This window comes from Dasypus novemcinctus, chromosome 25 (genome assembly GCF_030445035.2).
Source record: "Dasypus novemcinctus isolate mDasNov1 chromosome 25, mDasNov1.1.hap2, whole genome shotgun sequence".
Classification (NCBI taxonomy): domain Eukaryota; kingdom Metazoa; phylum Chordata; class Mammalia; order Cingulata; family Dasypodidae; genus Dasypus; species Dasypus novemcinctus.
In genome coordinates this window covers 19,050,720-19,075,022 of record NC_080697.1, presented here as the reverse complement: position 1 = coordinate 19,075,022, position 24,303 = coordinate 19,050,720, and the positions used below count along the sequence as shown (strand labels likewise).

General features: G+C 41.0%; 1 protein-coding gene across 4 annotated transcripts in view; it reads right to left on the bottom strand.

Annotated features, from left to right (window-relative positions):
* The window catches only part of BABAM2 (BRISC and BRCA1 A complex member 2), a 569,726-nt gene that overhangs the window by 29,062 nt on the left and 516,361 nt on the right, over nucleotides 1–24,303 (bottom strand). For 3 of the 4 annotated variants that reach the window (XM_004452354.4, XM_058287779.2, XM_012522896.4), the window contains one exon: nucleotides 3,514–3,667. The exons of the other annotated variant lie outside the window; for it this stretch is intronic. In XM_004452354.4, the coding sequence (XP_004452411.1) occupies nucleotides 3,514–3,667 (154 nt within the window). The remainder of the gene's footprint in view (nucleotides 1–3,513; nucleotides 3,668–24,303) is intronic. 4 annotated transcript variants of the gene reach the window in all.

The following is a 24,303-nucleotide window of genomic DNA, read 5'->3' as shown; positions in this document are numbered from 1 at the left end:
TACACCCACTCCTGGGTATATACCCACTCCTGGGTATACACCCAAAGAAAGGAAAATGTGTGTCTATAAAAAGGTTTGTCAAGAATATTCACAGCAGCTGTATTCATACTAGCTCCAAATTGGAAACAATCCAAATATCCATGTACAGGTGAATAGATTACTAGTGATGGTATATTGATATAATGAAATAATACTCATCAGTAAGCAAAGAATGGGCTACGGATACACACAATGGCATAGTAATCTAAAAATTTCGCTGAATCAAAGTAAGACATAAAATGAGTAAAATTTGTACTATTCTATCTATACGAGGTATTTATGACAGCAAAAATCAAGAGATTGTGACAGAAATCAGAATAGCAGCAGCCTTGAGGGTGAGGAGACTAACTGGAAAAGAGCAGAAGGGAACTCCAACAAAACTCATCAAAAGGTATCCTTAAAATCTGGTCATTTCATTGTATGTAAATTACAGCTCAATAAAAAAAGAGATATTTATGCAAAATCTTTGCCTTCAAGGAACTTGCAATTTGGTAAAGGAAATGAGACATAAATGAAGATGTGAAAGTCAAATACAAAAGGTATTTCAAGGCAGTACAAGAACAACAGTCAAATAAGATGGGTTAAGAAGGGAAAGAGCTGCCCACAAGTTAAAGTGGTGGGGAAGCTTATAGAAGAAGCTTGAAGGATGAGGAGATTTGAATGGGCAGAGAGGGTGGGAGGAATGGGGTGAGCTAAGCCCAAGGGCCTGCCGTATGTGAATTCACTAGTTGACCTGTCACATCAAGCCCACTGAATTGGGTGGAGGAGTACAGAAGTTCTGAAAGGTTAAGAGACTTGCCCAGGGCCATAGAGCTTATAGGATTTACAACTTGCAATAGGAATTGGAACCTACAAGACCCAAAACCTGTGCTCACCCAGTACAGGTATCTCGCTTGTGAGAAACAAGGTTTGCTGGACAGCCATCAGCATAAAGCAGCATAAAGCACATGTAGTAGCAATGGCCCTGGTCTGTGCCAGGAAGTGTCCCTTCTAAGTTCACATGTTTAGAATTTTGCTCTACAGGAGGGAATAAACAGCTGACTCCACTCAAAGGGCTCTACTGCTGTTCATAAACCATGAGAGTGTTTATGTCATGGGCAGAGCTGCCCAAGTGAATTATAGCCTTTTACGTACTGTGTACATACAATGTTTTCACAGGACAAAGAAACAGGGTGTGTTCGGAATGTTGCAGTTGACCTTTCTCTCTTTCTGTCCTTTCTCTTCAGACTTTTCCAACCATTTCTCAAGTCTACACAGCAGGAGAGTTCCCTGGTTGTGTTTATCCATCACCTGGCCTTCTGACATAGCCCAGGGCAGTTACTCTGTTCAATTTCAGAACGAGCTTTTAAACTATTTTTTCTTACTACCATGAGTGGCTGGCTTTCTCTTTTATTGCATTTAAAATGGATCCATCTTTGCTATAGTAGAGAACAGATTCTTTTAGGGTTGTTTCAGATGTTTTCTTTAGACTGGTGTTAACATAAAGCAAATGTCTCTTGAAACTCTGAACCCAGCTGTTAAGATAAACAGGCTTCACTTACGATGCTCCTAAACTGAAATCATAGGTTTGTGGTCTGCAACCCCTTAAAGACGCGATTCATACAAGCTAAAATGCCTACTGAAGAAAAATGCACAGGCACACAAACATACACGTATACCAAGGCAGCTTTGCCATGGAAACCACTAAGACACGTTTGGTTCATACTCCAGAGTACATACCACAAATAACGGCCCATCTTCTAAGAAAAGATCCTACGTATCCTTGGGGAAAGCCCAGAATATTAAGCAATTGCAATACTCAAACATGAAACTTACTTTGTAATCCCTTTTTTAAACTGTATTCTAATATATGCAAGCCTTACTTGTTGTTACCAGTTGTACTTACAGTTGTGCATTTTGTTTTCACTAAATAGACTTCAGACTTGGCATCAAGGACAAAAAGGGAAAATACAAGGAGAGAGGGCACACTAAAGTTTCAGATAACAACAACTTGGATTCTACATGTGAATCTGGTAAGGTCTGCATTTCAAAAAAGTCACTCTATCAGCATTTAGAAGAGCCCCAAGCCTGCTCTAAGTGAAGATCTTGTACAATAGAAAGTGTAAAAGATGCCAAGGGAGGCCTTGGAGACGGGGAGGCAGGGGCAAGAAGTCCTACTAATCAAGAGCACTGTAGATCGAGGAAAGCCAGGCTTTATTAGTGGTTACTAACTATCAGAAGTTTGATAGGACGAAGGTCTTAATTTCACTTGCTGGGCTATAAACTCCATGAAGACACAGACGATTTCTAATCTGGTTACCACTGTAAACTCAGCACCGAGCTCCATGCCTGGAATGTGGTACGTGCTCAATAAATATTTACTATGTGAATGAGGAGGATGCTTAATCGGAATTCTTGGTTTGTGTGCAGCTGAGGATCTGTTTGTCCTTCAGCGGGATCACAGGAGTGAGAATATAGCTGTTCAGAGTTATAAAGGGATAGCCACATGGCACTCTATGATTTATTTATGGAAACTAGGATTTTGAGCCACTGTTGTTTCAATCTAGGAGGCCAGGGTCCATGAAGACTGCTGTTCCAGATACTAACGTCTTACCTAGAAAAAACACTCAGCATATTTCCACATTTGCTCATTCCCTATCAATGAGGTTGACTCCTTGTACCACAGACAGGGAGGTTTCCATGCAATAGCTGTACTCTAAACTCCAACTTTCAGCTAACGTCAACCTCTAAAAATTCCCAGGCTATTTCCACAGTGATTTTACTGGTTCTAATCTGTCTGTGTAACCATTTATTCTTTCAAGAACCACGCAGCTCTTCCTTTGGGAGTGGCCATGGTACACACTGCACAGGTGCGATGAAGTATTTAATAATTCAATGTATTCCTCCAAGGAGATTCCAGTGCCATATGAAGACCAGTTACTGGATCCACATATTGACTACTAAGCAGATATTCCATTTGTTTACTGTGACCTAAAATTTTTCATTTTTTTCAAATATGAAAATATCTGCCAGCATTTTCCACCATTGACAACATTCATCCCTAGATCTAATTCCCTCCTAGCACTTCTTCTCTAATCTAAATAGAGTAGGAGGTTTCTAATAAATCCTCTAATCCATTAAAAGAGAACAGAGCAGTCCCGGCCATTTCTGAGAACAAAAGAAACAGAAGGAAAAGGAAACACTTTCAGATATAGGTTGGCGTCTTTCTGGTGAGGCTAGATCAGGGGTCAGCAAATATTTCTGTAAAGAGGCTTTTGCAGGCCATATGGTGGCTGTTGCAACTACTTACTCTGTCACTGTAACATGAAAGCAGCCACAGATAATAAGAAATGGATGTGGCTGTGTTTCAATAAAATTTTATTAACACAGACAGGAACAGGGCAAGACTAAGCCTGCAGGCAGTAGCTTGCTGGTCCCTGGAACAGATAAAACAAAATGTTCCTTTCTGTAGGAAGTAACAGTGGCTTCACTTACTTTGCTCTTTTGGCCATTTCGTTGCCATCCCATCTGGGGCTGTATGGATAATTCTTTTGGGCCTGGGAGTAAAGCTGTCCACTGTTGGTAAAGTGATAGACAGACTGAAATGTGAGAGTTGGCTGGTCTCGAGGAAAAAACAGCGGCAGGTCAACTACAAAGAAAGAAGAAGCGGAAAGAATGTTAGGGCTTATACACATCTCAAGGCACTTTTTTGGCTAACTATCATTGTTGGTCTATACCATGAGGCATGTTTAGGCTCTGAAAGAATGCAATGAAATGAATATAGAAGCTTAGGGCTGACATATGGCTAGGTGCTCCCAGCCATCTGAACTTACCTTATTCAGTACTCTATTATGGAGCTAGCTATATGCCTGTTTTAAGTCTCTATTATTCCATAAGTTCTTCAAAGGTTGGGTGGCATCTTACTCATCTCTAATTTGGTAGAAGAGGCTGTCCTTGAAGAATGGATTTGGAAAGGGTATCAAGAGGACAAGTGATAAGTTTTCTATTTTATAGGATATGGTGACTTGCCCACGGAAAAAAAAATTGAGAATGTTATCACTCTATTTCCAATCAAGCAGAGAATTTTAATACTTAGTGGTTTTAATTTTTTCCATTTGTATTACTACATAAATATGATATTTACTACAGTCTTGGCAGGTTCTTAAAGGCATACAGCAGGAACTCATCTCAGCACTACATATAGATGCTGTGATAGTATAGGCTGAATCCAGTCCTTGCTGCTAATATTTATTAGGCACTTTACCTTTTCACTTCAGGTTTTTTTAATCCAATTTTTAATGCTAAAATGATTTTCTATTTTTAGTTGAGGCAAACCATCATTATAAATACAGACTGTTTCAATAATACATTCTTAAAGGTATATATCAGTGTTTGTGTGAACTTCTAGGACAAAGAACAGGCATATTCATAAAAAATAATAAGAAAAATGTGTATAGAATTTTCTACCTTTATAAGAGTACTTTTTAAGATACTTATAATTCCATGAAGCAGACATTATTTTTAATATCTCCATCTAACAGAGGAGCAAACCTGAGGCTTCAGGAAGTTTACTAACTTGCTCATGTCATAGGTAGGCAGAGGCAGGGCTTAACTCTAGTCCCATGATTCAAATGCTAACCTCCTTCTACTGTACAATTGCCTCCTGTACTGAAGGATACTGGTATAACCTACTCACAACTCACTCACTAAGTCATCATTGTAATTTAGTAAACTGAAGTTTCTATTGTGAACCATGCACAAGGTTCATATTTTTGGCTACATGAGACAAATATATTAAAAATTACATATAAGATAGTTACATGTTTATCATCATCCTAGTCTGGGGTGACCGACCACTTGTCTTGGAGTAGGTCCTGTAAACACCCAATATGCCTTCTTGAAGGAAAAATTAGGTTTGTAGCAGACTCTAAAAAAAACTCACACACACAAAAACCACAACCAAGAACCAAAACAATCATCCAGACCATTTTGACCTCTTAGACCTCTGTGTATACTGACACTTTTTTTAAAAGATTTATTTCATTTCCCCCCTTCCCCCACCCTATTTCCCTGTTGTCTGTGCTCTATGTCCATTCACTGTGTGTTCGTGTCTGCTTGTATTCTCATTAGGCAGCTCTGGGAACCAATTCTGGGACCTTTCAGAGTGGGAGAAAGGCGATTACTCTCTTGTGCCACCTCAACTCCCTATTCTGCTACATCTTCTTATTTTCTCTCCTCTGTGTCTCTTCTTGTGTCATCTTGCTGTGCCAGCTCTCAGCTTTGGCCAGCACTCTATGTGGGGTGGCTTTCCCGTGCTGGGTGGCATTCCAATGCAGGGGGGCACTCCTGCATGGGGCGGCATTCCAGCGTGGGCTGGCACTCTGCATGGGCCAGCTCACTGCGTGGGCCAGCTTGCCCTCATCAGGAGGCCCTGGGCATCGAACCCTGGACCTCCTATACAGTAGATGGGAGCCCATTTGGTTGAGCCACATCCGTTTCCCTATATTGACTCTTGATGATATCTAACTCAGTGCTGAAGGGGGTTTCTGCATATGAATCACACTACAACCAAAGAAAAATTGTAAGGTTTTGAATATTCACTCTTCTGCCACAAGGCAGTCTCAATACATGTCTATCTGTGCCAGAGACAAGAGATTTAATACATGAAGGAGCAACACAAAATATGAAAACAGACTAATTTAAATTCAATTCGGAAACCCCTTTTTGAATCTTTTCATATACAAAGCATGATCTGGACCATTATCAATCACTTTGAACAGATACTGCTTTTTTTAAAAAAAAGATTTCTTTCTTTCTCTCTCTCCCCTCCCCCCCCCCCCCCCGTTTGTCTGTTCTCTGTGACTACTTGCTGTAGTCTTGTTTCTTTGTCCGCTTCTGTTGTTGTCAGTGGCACGGGAATCTGTGTTTCTTTTTTGCTGTGTCATCTTGTTGTGTCAGCTCTCCGTGTGTGCGGCACCATTCCTGGGCAGGCTGCACTTTCTTTCGTGCTGGGTGGCTCTCCTTATGGGGCACACTCCTTGCGCATGGGGCTCCCCTATGCGGGGACACCCCTGCATGACAAGGAACTCCCTGTGTGAATCAGCACTGTGCATGGGCCAGGTCCACACGGGTCAAGGAGGCCCAGGGTTTGAACCGCGGACCTCCCACGTGGTAGACAGATGCCCTAACCACTGGGCCAAGTCCGCCGCCAATACTGCTTTCTAAAATGAAGTTTATAGCTCTTTTTCTGATTGTTTCATTTCCTCTGATACATTAAAAAATGCTTACTCATGAATACTTTGACTTCAATTATGTTTATATTATGTACAAGTTACCAAATTTAAAAAAGATTCAGATTAACCCCAAAGCACTCACCAAGAGCAAAGAAGTATTTAACTTATAAGCTTCCCTTGAAAAATGCAACAATTTTAAGTAATAGAATTCAACAAAATTGAATATACAGTAAACAGTCACCACTCAGTATCCAAAGTCATGCAGATAATACCACAGTCTACGTGATTCTCAAGCCACTGGCTTTTTAGGCTTTGGACTGCATTCTATTTTTGTTTTTCTCATTTTGTATTGTAGAAAATGAGCTGCTGGTATTAAAATTTTGATGCTGTGCAAAATGATGCTCCTACCTAGTTCTCAGTCATTCTTTCTGATCTCCTAATGCCTAATTAGCATCACAAACAACTAAAAATATGACTCCAAATTTATTTACCTAGGTAGTTTGGTATTGTTTATGAATTCCAAAAATAGATATTATGTTTGTAAACTGGTCTGTTCCTCTGGGCAATACCCCTTTGATTGTATTAAATTCAGACGTTTCACTTTTACTTAATTAAATCAAGATTATAGCTTTGATTTGACCACATCATTAGGGCATGCAGGGTTGAGTCCCTGCCCCCTTGGTGGGGATAAAACAGACTTTTACAAGGACGGACATATATACACAGAGAAGCAGATATGTGAGAAAAGAGAGACGGCTCTGTTAGACATGGCAGATGCCCCAGAAAGAGAGATAAGCCTGAGAGTATACAGCTGACCTTGTGAAGAGATCAGAGCAGCTGAGCCTGGAAAGATAAGAGCCCCTGGGAGAGAGATGAGCCTTATGCCAGCCTACAGCTGAGATCAGAAGAAGCTGGGACCATGAAGCCTTAAGAAGGCAGGTTGAACCCTCACAGACATCACCTGCCATCTTGCTTCAACATGTGGCAAATGACTTTGGGTGAGCAAATACCTCTGATGGTACCTTGAGTTGGACTCTTTAGGGCCTTATGACTGTAAGCTTCAACTCCAAATAAATACCCATTATAATATCCAACAGATTTCTGGTACTTTGCATCAGTACTTGTTTGGCTGATTAATACAGTAAGTACCTCTCATGGAAAAAAAAAAGGTATATGTTAATGTGTACCATGACTCCACGGAAAGCAGTGATTATATGAATAGCTCTCCATGGAGATGTGTCTAACTAAAAGTAGTTGATGCCAATAGTAAAATCTGAATACCTTCAAGTGGCTGGATTATTAGGAGAGCAGGAATGCTCAGAGTATTCTGATTTAAAATTAGAATCCACTTATTAATTCACATATGTGAAAATGAAATTGAAAAAACACAAATATCTTGCTCAACTAAGTTGAACCTTACCTCTATCAGTCAGGAGTCAAAAGGATGGCTCTTTAAAAATGTTTATGCATAAAAATGAGTTAAAAACTAAAATACTTATAAGAAATACTTTGTATTCTTTTTGTAAGAATGATTTGAATGGTACAAACCAGTCGGAATAATTTTTGAAACATTGGTTTACCTTATCCCCAAATGTTTCTGTCACTGAACTTTGCTTATAGGTAAACCCATGATCTTCTGGTCCATAGAGAAATAATGACTTCAGGCCTTCAAACTGCTAACTTGCTCTGAAGGAGCTCCCTGGGTTTAAGGCAGTTTGGGCTCATAGTTCCAGATATATCATAATTGAATATTTTAACTGTTTGCTTCCTGAGACTCCAACCTGTCTACTGACCCAGGTTTGTATTCCCAGAGCAGTAATTCCCCTTGGCTTGATTACTCATCGTCAATAGTATTTTGACAACCGCTTCCTATTTTCTTCTTCCTGTTGGTCAGCTTTCTATCCACAGAAGGCATGGCCCCTACCTGTACAGTGGAATCTCAAACAACCATTTCTACAGCATTACTTTCTTCAAGAACTTATTGAAACAAGTCACACTCAAATACTTCCAATTCTGTACAACCCAAGCAGTTCTCAAGACTTGTTCCCTCTTGATACCAGCCTTCTGAGTGGCAGCCCTTCCTAGCCTCATGCTGGAATGGTTGCAGTGTTTGGTTACATTGGTCACAGTCCCAGAACTAGCAGGGCTCTCCATGTAAAAACCTTCCTGCAGCTTTGGGAGGGAGCAGAATGCACTGATAAGCTTGGTTGTCTCTCTCCAAACCATCCTGAGGTTCAGGTTGACAGTCACAGTTTTATCTTCCTTTGTAAAACAAGCTTAACTAATCCCAAATGCTTCTACTTTCACTGTTATGATTTCATTAAAGTGCTATCTAAAATTCACAAAACGCTTCAGAAACTCTTCACTTACCCCAAATCCTCAAGAATGGAAAGATGACCCAGAACAGTCAAAAGAAATGCCACAAATGCCTCTGATACCTTGTCAGGTACTCAGAACATTTTGGGCATAATTTTAACAAGTTTGATTATATGATTTTTCCAGGCAAGATGAGTACAAGGCACATTAACAGCAAGCAGTGATAACTAGCAGTCTGGCACAAAGGAAGGATAAAGAAGAATTAAAAAAAGCAGACTCAGGAGCAGTCTGGGGCCATTCAGCCTAGGGACAAAGAAGCTCAATGATCTCTTGGGCTTTCGCCACACACTAAGTGGTATTCACCCCCAGTCTTGGTAATGGTGGGAAACAGTGGCCTACTCAACAGCCATTCTCCATCCTTCTTTCTTATGGGCAGAGTCTTATTCCTGCTCTAGAATCTCAAAATGCTGGATATTCACTCTCAGTTTTCCTTAAAACCAAAGCATGATAATGTGATTCAACTCTGCCAATGGGGCTCAAGGGGAAGTCTTCCAGGGGTCTTCTGAGATGTATTTTCCATTTTGATTAAAGAACATGCAAGGGGAAACCCCCTGCTTTGTTTGTGCCTTAGATTTTCTCATGTGAGGTCTGGAGGCTTGGAGCTATGGCACCCATCTTGTGACATGAGGGGAAAGTCAAAAGAAATACAGAGAAGGCAAGCCAGAGCCCGAAATCTCTGAGCTGCCAAATTCATCATTCCTGGACTGCCCACCTCTGGACTTATCGTGAGACTACTGCAAATCCTTACTGCTTAAACACTTTTAAAATTAGGTCTTCTCATACCTGCCATCCACGGCATAAACAATAAATGTTTATTTCTTGTAGCTTCTGTTCAGGAAGGTTGGATAATTGTGTAATCTATTTCAGAAATATTTCCATCAAACATGGTTAAAAAACATTCAAGGCACATATATAGGAAAGTTTTAGTTTTCTGGAAAATTCAGTTATGTTGGACAATTCAATCCTTGAAAATGCCAGACCAATGAGGGGTTAACCATAATTGGTTCCCTGGGAGTCACATCATGAAATATTTTTATCATTATTCACAAGTCAGCCATTACTTCATTTCTCCAAACCTTACAAGCTATATATTCCCATGCTTTTTTCCCCTAGTACTTGGGTTAGTAGGGAAAATACTCCTGGGTTCACTTTGTGGTGGTTATAGTTATGATCCCATTTCCAGCCCTCTTAGGCCTCTGCAGTTCCTCAAGGCCTCAGTATGGGGTTGCCTTAACCCCTGTTTACTCGTGTAAACTCACCCTGCAACAACAATTCCATCTGAGGTTGATTCTTCCTAAGGGCAATTTGGACACATCTTATTCCCAGGTGACCCCCCCAGTGGGCACACAACCAATGTGGGAAGACTGCTGCTTATTTATGGTCGCCCCCACTCTTACGAACTACATACTCAACCTTTGACAGACCTGGTTTCTTACCACTAGAAAATTAAACACCACATATCCAAAATACCTGCCTGCAAGAAACAGAAAGTTTTCTAGTTCAGAAGTATCCCTATTCAAGGTATTAAAATCAAATGGTGTCTCCTTTTTTCATTGCTGTCTTTCATTTAAGTGACAAGGGACACTAAATATTACCCAGATTTTAATAAACAAATTCATCCATATGTAGAAATCTGTTTATTTTTTCACTGTCTTTGTGTCATCTGATCATGAAAACAGATTACCTTGGGGTTTAAAAATTACCAGCTTGATGCCTGAAGTTTCTCGAATTTTGTTTTAACTGTAAAAACTCCTAATATGGGAAGAGACAGCATGGTATGGTGTGAAAAGGTACAGTCGTTGGAGTCAAATAAAACTGGGCTCAAATCCTGTCCCTACCATTTACTACTGGGCAATACATTTAAGCTCTTTGAATCCTGATTTTCTCATCTGTAAAATAAGGATAGTAATTCTTATCTTATAGGGTTGTTGAAAGGATTAAAGAAAAGCCCAGTAGGTACTAAGTAAATGTTAATTCTCTTTCCCTTCTCTGTTTTTTCCTTAGTTTCCTTTTCACCTGGCTTCACACACTGCTTTTCCATATATGTGAAATGTCTACATTTCACAAGCCTTCAGGAGCTCAAATGCTAATTATTTTCATGAAAATCTTTATAACATTTGTACATGCCTTCATCTCTCCATAAATATAACATACTGAAAATAATTAAGCCCTTTCTTGATGACAGAGAAAACATCTTAAAATCATCATACATGATGGCCTCAAGTGTTAAGGAAGACTCCACTTGCTATGTCATAAACAACTCCTACTTGGGAGCCCAACCTCCCCAAACTGCCCAGCAGCTATGAGGTGATATACATTTCGTGTGGCACATGGAGGCCCCCCAAGGCTACTGAGGTGTGACAAGCTGTTTGTCCTGTCTATAAATTTGCTGTTTTATTTGTTTCCTTTTTCTGGTCAATCCCTTTTTTCTTTGCCACTTCTCACCAAGGCCAACTCTGGTGCAGTATCTTCTCTATTTCTTGCCTCTTCTCTTTTTTTGTCCACTTTGTTCCACATGTGTCTCAGCTTCTGAAGAATTTTAGGGTTGGCTGACAATGCAATTAGAGCAGAGCCTGGCAGGATGCAGGTACTTGGCTAATGTGAAATGAGGCAGTGTGAGCTCTGGGTTTACTTTCCTTAAGCACAGTTCAGAGACTGTTTCCTTCATCGCTTGTTTCTGTTACTTGCTTCCTTCCAGATTTACAGCTGTCCTGTATAGTTCAAGTTACAGGAAATGTGGCCTTTGCCTCTATTTTGTTTAGCATTTGCTTCTGAGGCTCTTTCTAGATGCAAATTAACTGACCCAATAACCAATGAGACATTCATGGAAAACTGTTAAGAAGAACTCAAGATGAAAGAGATGGCATAGTGTTGGCTGCTGAAGAGTCAAGGTTCTCTCCCCTGACCACAAAAAGGAGCCCAGACTGAATCAGCTGTGCTTTTCCCCCCATGAGATCAGAGGCTCTCAGCCACAAGTGAGCACTGATGTCACCATGGAACTCACCAGGGCAGATGCTTGGGCTCCCCATACCTCTCATTTCTGAAAATGCACCTCAGGTGATTCTGATAAGCCTCCCCAAGAAGGAATCACTGCAAAGACTGGGAGCATCTTCAGATGAGGGACCATTATAATAATATAACTACTCCTACTACTAAGTAATATAATTATTTTTGTATTCCTAGCTCTTGGCACAGTACATGACACACAACAGACATTCCATAAATGTTAACCTAAAAGAAAGAAGCATTTAAGAAAAAGGCAAATTAAAATCTCAGTAAGATTCCATTTCATACCCATTAGATTGACAACTGTTTTAACTGACGACACCCAAGTGTTGTTATGGCTGTGGAGCACGGGGAATCCTCACTCACTAATGAGAATGTAAATTGCTGTAATGTCTTGTTTGGTGAGAAGGAAGATGCACATATTCCACTCAGAAATCACCACATGTACACAGGAAGGCAGGTAGGAGAGTCTTGCTGTAGTACTGTTTGTTATGACAAAGTTGGAAACACTTTAAATGTCTACCCACAGGAGATTAGATAAATAAATTGTGGTCTATTCATTCATAGACTACCTCAGAGCACTTTCAATGAATGAGCAAGAGGTTCACATATCAACGAAGATGAATCTCAAGAACATAATACTGAGTAAAAAAAGCAAGTTAGAGATAAGTGATGCTCAATATACACTACGAAGTTCAAAAACCTGCAAACAATGTTATATACTATTTTTGTGTTTGTGCTTAGTAAAAGTATAAAAACATGCATGGGAATGAGAAATACCAAAGTCAGGATAGTGCTTGCCTCTGGGAGCAAGGGGAGAAAGGTACAGGAATAGGTCAGTGAAGGGCACTCAGGGGCCTTCAACTGAACTGATAATGTGTTACTTCTTTGAAAATAACCAACGATGAAAAAAACAAAACAAAACCAGAAGTGATTACAGCAAAATGTTAAAATTTGACTAAGGTAGATACATGGGTATTTGTCTTAGTATTCTTTATATACTTCTACATGTTTTAAATATTTATAATTTCAGAAAGTTTTAAAATATGGGACATTAATATTCACAGCAGTAGAATACAATCAGTATGATTTCATTTATATAAAGTTTAAAATAGAAATAATGATATATTATTTTTGCCTATTTTTTATTTTTATTTTAATATATATTTTTTAGTAGAGAATTTGTGAACTTACAGAACAATCATGCATAATGTGTAGAATTCCCACACATCACCCCTCCATCAACACCTTGCATTGTTGTGGAACATCTGTTACAGATTATGAAAGAATATCACCAGACTATTACCACTAACTATGGTCCATAGCTTACATTTGGTATATTTTTTCTATACACCCCCTATTAACACCATATATTAGTGTTGCATGTTTGTTATAGCTCAGGAGAGAACACTCTCATATTTTTACTGTTAACCACAGTCTATCTTCCACCACATTGTTTTTGAATATATACATATGAAGTGATTAAGTTATCGAGAAAATCAAGGGGACAGTCACCATAAGTGAAATTCAGTGCAGAGGTTACTTCAGGAGGGGCATGCACAGGGCTTCTGAGGCACTGGCACTGTATCTGACTTCTTAAGCCAGCAGCATGCTTGTCCTATTATTCTTTAAAGTGCATGGGGGGAAGCGGACTTGGCCCAATGGATAGGGCGTCCGTCTACCACATGGGAGGTCCACGGTTCAAACCCTGGGCCTCCCTGACCCGTGTGGAGCTGGCCCATGTGCAGTGCTGATGTGCGCAAGGAGTGCTGTGCCCCGCAGGGGCGTCCCTTGCATTAGGGGAGATCCACATGCAAGGAGTGAACCCGTAAGGAGAACTGCCCAGTGTGAAAGAAAGTGCAGCCTGCCCAAGAATGGCGCCGCACACATGGAGAGCTGACACAAGATGATGCAACAAAAAGAGACACAGACTCCTGGTGCCGCTGATAAGGATAGAAGCGGTCACAGAAGAACATTCAGTGAATAGACAGAGAGCGAACAACTGGGGGGGTGGGGAGGTAGAAATAAATAAATCTTAAAAAAAAAAAATAAAGTGCATGGGAATGTTTTATATGATCTTGTGTATATTTTTTTCCTCCAAATAAATATTACTTTTAAAAAATGGGGCATTTATAAAACTAAAAGGGTCAGGAAAGTCGAAAGGTCTTCAGAAAAACTCTAATACCAATGTTGTAAAGGAAAATGAAAAATATAAAAGAAAAAGGAGACTAAAATCTGGAACATCGTGAATTAATATATTCCTAAGAAAAGGCACATGATAACACTATCAGGTGGGCAAAATGAGCTCTTCGGCCAACACTCCCCCCCATCCCCCAACCCCCACCCCATCCGGCTGTTCCGTTCCTCTGAAATGTTTTAACTGGAAGATGTTGTGCTGGGAAGAAGGAAGGTGCTCATGGTCTAGGGAAGGAAGCAGCCAGGTCCAGAAGGCACTGGAGTTCAGCATGTCAGGGTGATGGACACGCAAAGGACAAGCAAACTCTGCCTGAGGTTAGAGCTCTGTGGAGGAGATAACTGAGTCAGTTCTAGGAGGTTAAATGTTGAATGGGATTTGGAATCTGGGGAATATTACACAGAGAGGGAGGAAGTTGATAAAGCATTTGATATTGTGTGGACATAACAATTTTCTACTTTTTATTTGGCTCTTTTGGTATCATAAGTATATTCAATCGAGAAAAGCCATAACCTACCCTACTTTATCAATCTCACTTTCTTTATTTCCAACTACTTCCCAGTTTTTGGTATGTGGGGGGAAATGGGTCACCGAAAGATGAAGAAAACAGATGCTGCCTCAAGGAGCACAGGGGCCAGGCTGCCCTCCCAACCTGAAGGGCCTTCCTTACTTTTCTGGGTTTATCTGGGTTTGCTCTCACCAACGCTCAGCTTACTAGGAAAATGCCTCTGTCCTAGAACTCTGCATGCTCCCAACACAGAGCTCACTCTGGGTGGCCCTCATCAGGATGAGAGGAGAATACCAGTGGCTGAGGCTGGGACCAAGGGGTACCCAGCATGGGAACTCTTCCTTGCCCTGAGGGCTTCTCTGTCAACTTCCCCTTGCTTTGTCTGTTCCCTCATTGTTCATGTTTGGTGAGCATGTTCCACATTCAGTGAGCATACTCCACACCACCCTAGAACTGAGGACCCCCATTTTCTAGAAGTGGACTGTCTGCTGCACTCTGTGCCTCCGGCCTTGCTCTGCTGCCTGGTTTCTGAGGACTCTGGGCATGTTTCCCACTTGGACTCTGGCCCTCTTGCTGCTCTGACACTCATTTCCTCACGCCTCGCTCCTTGTTCAGTGCCTTCAACCTGTTATCGTTTCCAACTCCGTGACATAGCCCAAGCCTGCCCTCTTTCAGGAAGCCTTCCTGCCTGCCAGGTCACTGGGCAATGTCTCCATTTCCTCTGTCCATACAGACTATATCCTTCTCAGCTGGACTGCTAACCGTTTAAGTACACTTGTCTTGATTCTATACCTGTGGCTGTGTGGCACAGGGCTAACACACAGGAGGCAGCCAATACATATCCAGTGATTGTATTGCTCAAGCATGAAGGGGAAGAAATGCTTACTGAACTTGATATGCAGAAAAGGAGAAAATAAAAACATGTTTTTATTAGCTGCAGAAAGAAATCTAATGAGGATGCCATTAATGTTAACAACGTTAAGTATTGTTTTAACTTCTATCTTTAAAAGAATTTAGTCACAATAAATAAAACTCCTGGCTTGGGAGGATTAAAAAAGTAACCTGGCTAAATTAGGGAATATTTTGGAAAATAGAATAAAAGAATTCTTAAATGAATTGACATTTATTCAAATGGAAAAGTCTTGGCACTTAAAAACTGGGAAAACTCTTTAAAGAGTCATAGGCTTTCAAATTTCAAAAATTCATTGACAATGTACCAGATGTAGAAGATTAGAAGGAAAAGGACTGGTCCGTTTTGATCCCAGCCTTGAAACATTAGGACAAACGAGCCAGGTTTAAATTTGCAAATATTGTGATTACCTCAATGTAAAGGATAACTAACAGGACTTTACGAAGAAAAAAAATTCCTCAAACTAATCTAGCTCCCCACTACCCTGCCCCAAGATTCTAGTAATAAACTGTATACACTAGGGACAACAACAACATGCATCCAATTTGACAAATGTTTTCCAAGCATCTACTGTGTGCCAGACTCTAGGTCAGGAGGCCAAGCTGAGTAAGACCTAGGTGTCCTCTTTAAAGTGCTTACAGAGGCTCAACAGTCAGCGTTTCCAAGAAGGCAGCTGGGGGAAACGGTGTAATAGAGGTACTAACCACCACAGTGCATGCGGTGGGCAGATAGATTCCATCTCAAGGCTTCCAGGAAGACTTCTTCCATGAGATGGTTTTGAGCAGGGCTTAGAGGTGACTAGTATTTGACAGGCAACTGCAGAGGGGGGATTATGACTGGGAGGAGAGGGAGAAAGGCAAGGGACTTTCAAGCAGCGGGAATAGTATTGAGCAGTCAGAGCAGAGCAAGTGCCAGGGGCTCACTCTGGGGTGATCAGGAAGGTTGGGATGCAGGTTGGGGGGTAGAATGCTGGTGCAGAGGGCTTCTGAATAAAGATGTGAAACTACAGCGTTCTGAACACAAAGCAAAGGAATGTGTGCATTTTTCTCTGAGCACTGTTACCCTTGTACATTTTTATAGGGGAACCATTCCATTCTGCTCATTCCAGAGGGTAGATATTTTCTTATAATTTAAATACTCCAGCACAGTATAAACCCAGAATAGAGAATGCTTTGGAAAGTACAATGCACAAATAAAAATAAGTTATTTAGTATTAGAAGAGAGCAGTTACTCACTCCTCAGTATGGGAACTGACATCTATAAAACATCTCGTAAGACTTGTGTGTCCCTCTTATTCAAGGAAGGCTTAAGTGGAAAGCATGATAATTTGCTGTTAGCATCTTATATGTATCGCCTTATTCTCTCAAAAGACTCTGACTTCCTATGTGGATAAGCCATAAAGTAGAGGCAGAGGCTTGGGGTTGGGGGGAAGACTGGGATGGGACACAGTTTAAGTCAAATATCTGGCAGTGCTTGGAAACCAATGCCCCCAAGAGTGATTACAAGTTTCCTCACAGGACAGGGTTAGAAGACCTGGTCACCTTGTTATTCCCTATGCAGAAACCTTCATTAGCATATTTTTGATAACGTACATTATACTTTTAAAGCATTCTCTTTTCTGGATTTATAATGTGCTGGGGGTATTTAAATGATAGGAAAAGGAATAAGTGGTGTGGGATTATTTTCCCTGGAAATGCTCAAGGGTAAGGCATGCCATTCTTTGGTCAATTTAGGTTCAGTTCTGCCTGGGGGAAGGGCCAGGCACTAACTTACCTGGGGGGGGGGGTGGTGTTAAAAAGAGCACTTGCTTTGGAGGTGGGTGAGCTCCGTGCCAGCCCACTTGGGAGATGGGTAATTTTGGCAGATAGGTTGAGCCTCTTCTCATCCATAAAACTGAAATAACTTTAACCTTCAGGGTTGTAAAGAAACTACATAAAGCACAGAGAACAGTGTCTGGCATATAGAAAGTACTCGGTAAATAAAGGTGGGCAGCCAAAGAAAAACAAGAACAAGATGATACGGGGGAAAGAATATGGTATTTGGGGTTTGACAGATCTGGGCTTGATTCTTACTCTGCCAGTGTACCTGGGTGACCTCAGGCAATTTACTGAAGTCTCTGAGCCTAAGTTTTCTCATCTTTAAAATGGGTTAATACCTACCTTATAAGAATGTTGGGTGGTTTCCATGATATAATGAGTACATGCAGAATACTTGGCACATAGCAGGTATTCATAAATGGTACCTGTTATTACCCACTTTTTTCTTAGAGGCAATTAAAATATAAACAAACCTGAGTCTATATAATTTATTTTTCCAACCTGACTTCCAACTGGGAAAATACAAACCACAGATGAAAAGTAGCCATGTTCTTTCACTTATGCTTCCAACTTAGTTTTGTTTATCTATTTTATTTGAGGCAAATTCTAGAGTCCTTAGGAACTCTTCACTTTTAATTCTACAATCGTATTCTTTCAAATAAAAAATCAGAGCCCAGAATCTAAGGTAAAATAGGGTTCTCCTGCAACAAAAGTTGACTACAGTCCAGAAATATTTGGTTAGACAGTTTTCTTTTTGGGCTTTGAGAATGCAGGAATCTCTCCCATTCTCACAGGGACTTCCCTTAAGGTAAAGGACTTTCCTTTTTGGCTAATCCACTTCTTTATGAGTGATTTTGTTTTCTGAAAAAAGACTGGAAATATAATCAACCTTTGTATATTTAATAATTGCATAGTTGGTCTATGAATTATATGAATTATCCAGGTTTGTTTTGTTTTGATGGTTGCTTTTTGGCCAGCTTCTTGGTCCTCTTTGATGGCAATTCCAATTAGAAATTTCATTTGAGATAAAGGTATGATTGCTGTCTAAAATGATGTTTTAAAACTGTCATATTATTCTCAAATCTTACACAAAGAGGATCAACAATATAAACATTCAACGAGCATGTTGAGGCAAGCTGGTAACTTAAATGGATTGTTTGGCTTGCTCATCCAAAATTAAGGGAATAAAATTGTTTTCAAGTGAAGATATCGGATCAGCTAAGAAAAGCATATTCACAGCCAGTAAACCATTCCTGGTGCTTGCACTTTTCAGATAAGTGAGGGTATATTCTTGGAAGCTTCAAAACTTTCTTTTTTCTGTTTGTGATAGAAGTGTTTCTAAAATAGACTTCACATTTACTTCTTCCTTATCCCTTTCTAAATGACTCAAAGTCAGAACTACGAGTATTACTTCTTAGAGTGGGCCATAGAGCCATGATTTCAGTGCCTAATCAGACATGCCGGCCGTAAGCTGAGTGTCTGTTCTCTGCAGTTGCTTGGCTCCCTCTATCCCTACCTCCTGCCCCCAAGATACTAGGTTGTCCCTGAGAATTCTTACAATGGTAGAGTACCTACAGACCACAGGCATTCTCTGGGAGGTTGAGCTTCTACAGATTTGGGCAGTAGTTCACCAAGCTTCTTAGAAGGTATAAGAGTCAGGTCTGGAGGGCTCCTTATGAGTAAAACACATAGACTTTTTGACACCTCTTTGTCTACTCCCCTCCTCTTGGCTGTGTTTCAGATAAGTGTGCATACAGAGGGGGGCTGAGCTGAGGTTAGGTGATATATTTACTTAGAAAATCTCCAGTCTTGTCATAACAGAGGATACACTCATTAAACCATAGTTGAGACAGAGGCTTTGGAAATCATCTATTTTATAAACCAGGAGACTGAGGCACAGAGTGATGAGCTGCTTCAGTGGCTACGTGGAGAACTGCAGGGTCTTGACCCCAAGTCCAGTGAGCTACATTGTGCCATGCCTCTTTTTACACAATGAATTTCCCTGCAAGAACTAAACAATAGCTACTTTAACGGTATTGCTTTGGGTACTTCATAAACCAAATCTGAAAAATCTCCTAGGCAGACAACAGGTACAGCATGGTGTGTTTTTTGTTTTGTTTTGTTTTTCATGGTAATAGAAATAAACAAACAAATGCTTAAGATAAAGGAAGAAAAGGTAACATTTATCAAGTATTGATAAGGTTCGGTGCTTTCTGCCAAATAATTCTTGCCCCTTTTTACAAAGGATTATGTCTTTCCCTGGGGAAGGCCAGAGAACTTGCTTACAGATATGAAGAGATAGGTACAGGATTAGGCATTTGGTGGGGGTGGGAGTAGGGGGGGGAATGCATCTGGCTCCTGATGTGCTACAAGTTAGATTTACTGCTTATTTCCACCTGAAGTGCTACAAGTCAGATTTACTGCTTATTTCTGACATTCCAGAATAAGCTTCTACTCAGGCATTTAGGCTCTTCTACCATCTCAGCTAGGGGTAGCTACAAGCAAGCAAGTAAGTTCTTTGACCACTGATCAAGAAGGCTCACAGAAGTCTGAAGAGACTGACATGCACAGTTTTAACCAAAGAGGAGGGATATGATGTGTTTCACACCAAGTTATGCTCAAGGGCACAATGATCTCAGCCTTTTAAGGATTTTCATTCTTGATGTTTCAGTTTCCTTATTTTCTTCCTTTTCATTGGGAAAACATTTTCTGGTCATATCTATAGGGTTTGTATGGTGTTTGACACGGTTGCCCATATCTGTTCACTACCGATCTGCTACTCCCCCTTCCTTTTACTGCCTCCATTTCTCCATTGCAGCCCCTTACCCCCAAAGCTCAGCTGCGGGACTGGTTCACTGTGAAGGCTTGGCTCTCAGCAATCCTCCATTAGAAAGTCCCACCTATCAACAGCCTCTGATAACTTCAAAAATCACCCGAATGCTTACCTGCGCTCACCAGAGGCCTGGTGACTATCTTAATACCAGCTTTATAGCTTAAATATGATTTCATACGTATTGCTTCATTTGGTCATCAAGATAGACATGTTAGCCCATTTATAGACAGGAACACTGAAACTCAGGAACAGAAAGTGGCTTGTTTACAATTACAGTTATGTGACAGAGGTAGACCTTGAACTCAGGTCTTTAAACTCTAAGCCCAGTGATTCTGATGCCATTTGGATGTTCTGTTATTGACCAGGAAGAATCCTACCACACATCTGAAAAAAAACCATAGCTTGCTCCCTATTTACCGACACGTCAGATTACAGATTCCCTTTGGTAACATAAGGATCATATACTCTGCCAAGCTCCAAACCTGAGTCACCTTTGATTCTTTTCATTCTTCTCTTTCCGTCTCTAAAATGGCTCACTGCTGCACAGGACAACGTGTGCACAGCTCAGTCCTCAAGGCACTGTCCTGCCCGGGCAGGACTGGTGAGGCTTGGTGCATACATTTACATCTGCCATGGAGTAACAGAAGCTTAAAGCTCTGTTTCTTTTTCTTTCTTTTTTTTCCCTGGGGTGGTGGGGGAGGCTGACAGAGGAGGATTTCAAGGCATCCCCCTGTAAGGCTCCTGATTATTACTGAAGCTGCCTCAGCCTGCCCTAGTGGTGGTACCCCTTACCAACCTCCTCGGTCAGTAAGTGCCCCCACCCCACCCCAGGCACCCCACTACAGTGATCCATAGTACCTTGTCCTTTTGTCTCGTGGTTTGCTGTGTGTTATGTGTTCAGTCTTGGTTCCTCAAGCTGGACACACCCCCAATAGTGGGAACCATCTTCCTCATTTAAGTGGGGTTCTCTGAGAGCAGAAACCACCTCACCCTCACCCTTCAGACTGCAGTGTGTACAAAATGTCAGTCACCTCTTGCACCTTCACCTCATTTAGAGCTGTGAACACCACAGAGAGAGGAGAAGCTTGGGTTTTGCTGGCTCTGCTGAAAAACATCATGGCTTTCGAGTCCACAATAGAGGAGAGGGCGCGGTGGGCTCAGCCTGCAGGGGCAACTTGGGCAAATTCCTGGTCTCCTGCTGCATAGCAAGAAAGTGTTATTATTTAATATCAACCTATTTTATACAGGTGAATATACTTTTGGTTAAATCCAAATACAACTGTGTTAGGCTTCTTGCATACAACATTTCAGTCCAGCTCCATATACTTAGCAATTCATACCTGAAGTACTTCAGTAATCTCTCTGCCTCCAAGAATTCCTTTTCTATCTGTCCTACACGCTGATTTCCGGCTTAATTACCTTAATTCTAGTCCTCGTTCTAGCCCACAGGGAATAACCAAGGTCTCCTGAATAAAAGTATAAACTTTTTTTTTAACAGCATTTTTTTATTGTCTTTTTTTTTTTTTTAAAGATACGTAGATCACAAAAAAATTACATTAAAAAATCTAAGAGGTTCCCGTATACCCCACACCCCAGGGGAAGCTTATCTCCCCTTTTCCTCTGAAGAGGGTGTGGCACAGCCCATCAGGTTTAGGGTAGAAAATTCAGGTTTGAACACAGAGATTGAAGTTCATATACACAGAGCCTTTAAAGACAGATGACAAGAAGCAGATTAGAAATAAAAAAGAGAGTTTCAAAGGGCTTTAAATAAAGAAGCTTAAGCCTGGTCACACCTCAGCAGATCCTGACACTAACTCAGCCGTTAACCCCTTCTCATTCAGCCTGCCTGCTACTCTTAAAAGGAGACAGCTATTCTCAGTGGCCCCACCTTACTTATGACCCTTTACCAATACTTGCCGGGATGAAAGTCTCTTTGTTTCTGTAGGCCAAATGGTTCGTTTTAGGTATACTATTCATTGGTTCTGTAGAAAAACAGGTTTGGTTCTTTAAATGTTCAACTTGCTAACTCACCTGCTCAACCTTTAGCTCAAAGGAAAATTAAAGTGAACTCTGCCCTAGCAAAGAAGTGCTTGAGCAGACACCAGCATGGATCAGGAGGAGAGGTGTGGGTAATCTGGGTCCAAAGGAATGCTTTACCAATAAGAACACCCACATATATTTCTCTATTAACATGCATATGTGTATGTATGTATTTGATTAAGGAGGAGGGCAGTTTGACACTTGTACAAAAAGAGTTGCGCTGATTGTCTGAAACTCAAAGAAACTGACTGTAAGCATTCTTAACCATGGGACTCCTGAAAAAGTGAGAGACAAAACATAGCATAACACAGGATGATCCATAGGATTTTAACTATTTAAAAGTCTGTTACGATTAGGTAGTTGGATCAAATTACTGTCACAAGTCAAATAAGAACAGAGTATGTTAGTTTGTACATGCATTTAAAAAGCCCTTGAGTTGCTCTGTCTGCCCTAATTCCTTTGCTAAGGGTAGGGGATTTTGAGATGAAGCAACAATGAACTCTGCTCTAAACAACTCATCATCAGGGGAGTCAGGAAACAAAATAATCACAATCTAGTATGAGAACTACTAAAACAGGAGGATGTGTTCAGTGCTACTGGGGTTAGGGGGAGAGACTAGACACTGCTCAGGTTTTGTTTTCTTTTCCTTTGCTTCATAATGTGCAATTTTAAGTTAGAAGATAATCAAAGCAAATTGATGCATTGCTTGACTGATGTGCATCACTGCTGCACTGCCCTGAGGTTTCTGGCTTACTAAATCTCCAGTGAAGGATATCTCTTGCCTCCCAAGCTGCCCATTCACCTGGTAGTTGCAGAGAAAGCAAAGGGCAAACTCCACAGTGGCAAACTCCACAGTGGCTTGGAGATGCTGCTCTAGCAGGCCACTTAGTGGCCACAGCTGAGTGTTTCATTGTCTTCCATGTTTTGGTCTGGAGGAGGTGAAATCTATGGCCAAGAAATACTGTGCTTGGACAGGTTGTGATGGTGACTGAGGACCAGAGCAGGATGATGAGCCACTACCCCAATCAATCTTAGGAGTGGGATGTGTCTGTGTCAGGGTCTTGGGCTGACATGGAAATGCTCTAGAGCTGTGCTTCTCAAGCTCTCCCAGGCCAAAGGCCAGTTTTGTTTATTTTTAATTTCTAATCTGTCACGAGCTGATACTTTGATAAAAAATAAATAAAACTGAATGACTAGAAGAATGATTGTGTGCTAGGATGTCACAGCAATGCTAAATGGCTTTAAAAGTTTCTAAATGTTTACTCCTAATTTCAGTAGGTGTCTTTTCATAGTCAGGAAATAACGAGTATTTAGCAGACCACACTTTGAGCAGCACTGCTGTAAGGCCCCTGGTCAGTCACCTCAAGGTGTGCCTGATGAACGCCGGAGCAAGGACAATCCCTTGGTTTGCTGTGCCAGCTCTGGTGACCATTCCAAAATGTTCCCTCTCTTAAAAACCCCAGTTCCCTCCTGGAAACTCTTATTCTCAGGAAAGAATTCTGCTTTTAACTTCCTAATAAAAATGCACACTCAAGGGTATAATGTCTCCATTTCCTGGCTGTTCCTCCCTCCCCACACCTCTTAATGCTCAATGTTTGTCCACATCCTTTCCTTCTATCTCACAGGAGCCTGAATTCCCCCTTGACCAAGACTTACCCTTGACTTATGTTCCAGGTTCCACATAAGATACTACTAGGATTTTGCTCTTATTCTCTTTTCCCTCTAAATTTCAATCTCTCCTCCACTGACTCCTTCTCATGCTCAAGAATCTCTCATCGCAAAAAGCACTCCTCTGGACCAGGGCCCTGCAAGCTACTGCCCACACACTCTTCCTTTAATTCCTCCAATTCTTAAAAGGAGTTGGCTCAGTTTCTTCACTGTCAATTAATTCTGTAACTTATTAATCACAGGCTTCCCCCTATTCTAATGTATAGATATTTCTTTCACTAGGTCCAACAAAGACCATTAATTACCAAGGCAAAGGTTTTTCATTCTCATCTCATTTGACACTCCTGCCCTCTTAACTCCTATCCTCTCTTACCTTACTGGCATCTCTCTCTCTCCTGGTTCTCTCTCCTGCTGCTTTTAAGTCTCTGTCCAGGAATCTTTTCCTGCCCACCATCAAATGCTGACCTTCTTAGAGTTGCTTTCAGTCCTCTCATACTACAGATTTGTCCTGTGGGAATTCCACTAGCCCCAATGTCTTCAACTGCCACCTCTGCATAGATCTCCCCCAAATCTGTATCAGTCAGGACTGGTCCTCTAAGCTTTGGTCATTTATTACTGGCTACTTACTTAATATCTCCACCTGCTTAATATCACATAGAACACCTCATGCTCAGTATGTTCAAACTCATTAACTTTCCCT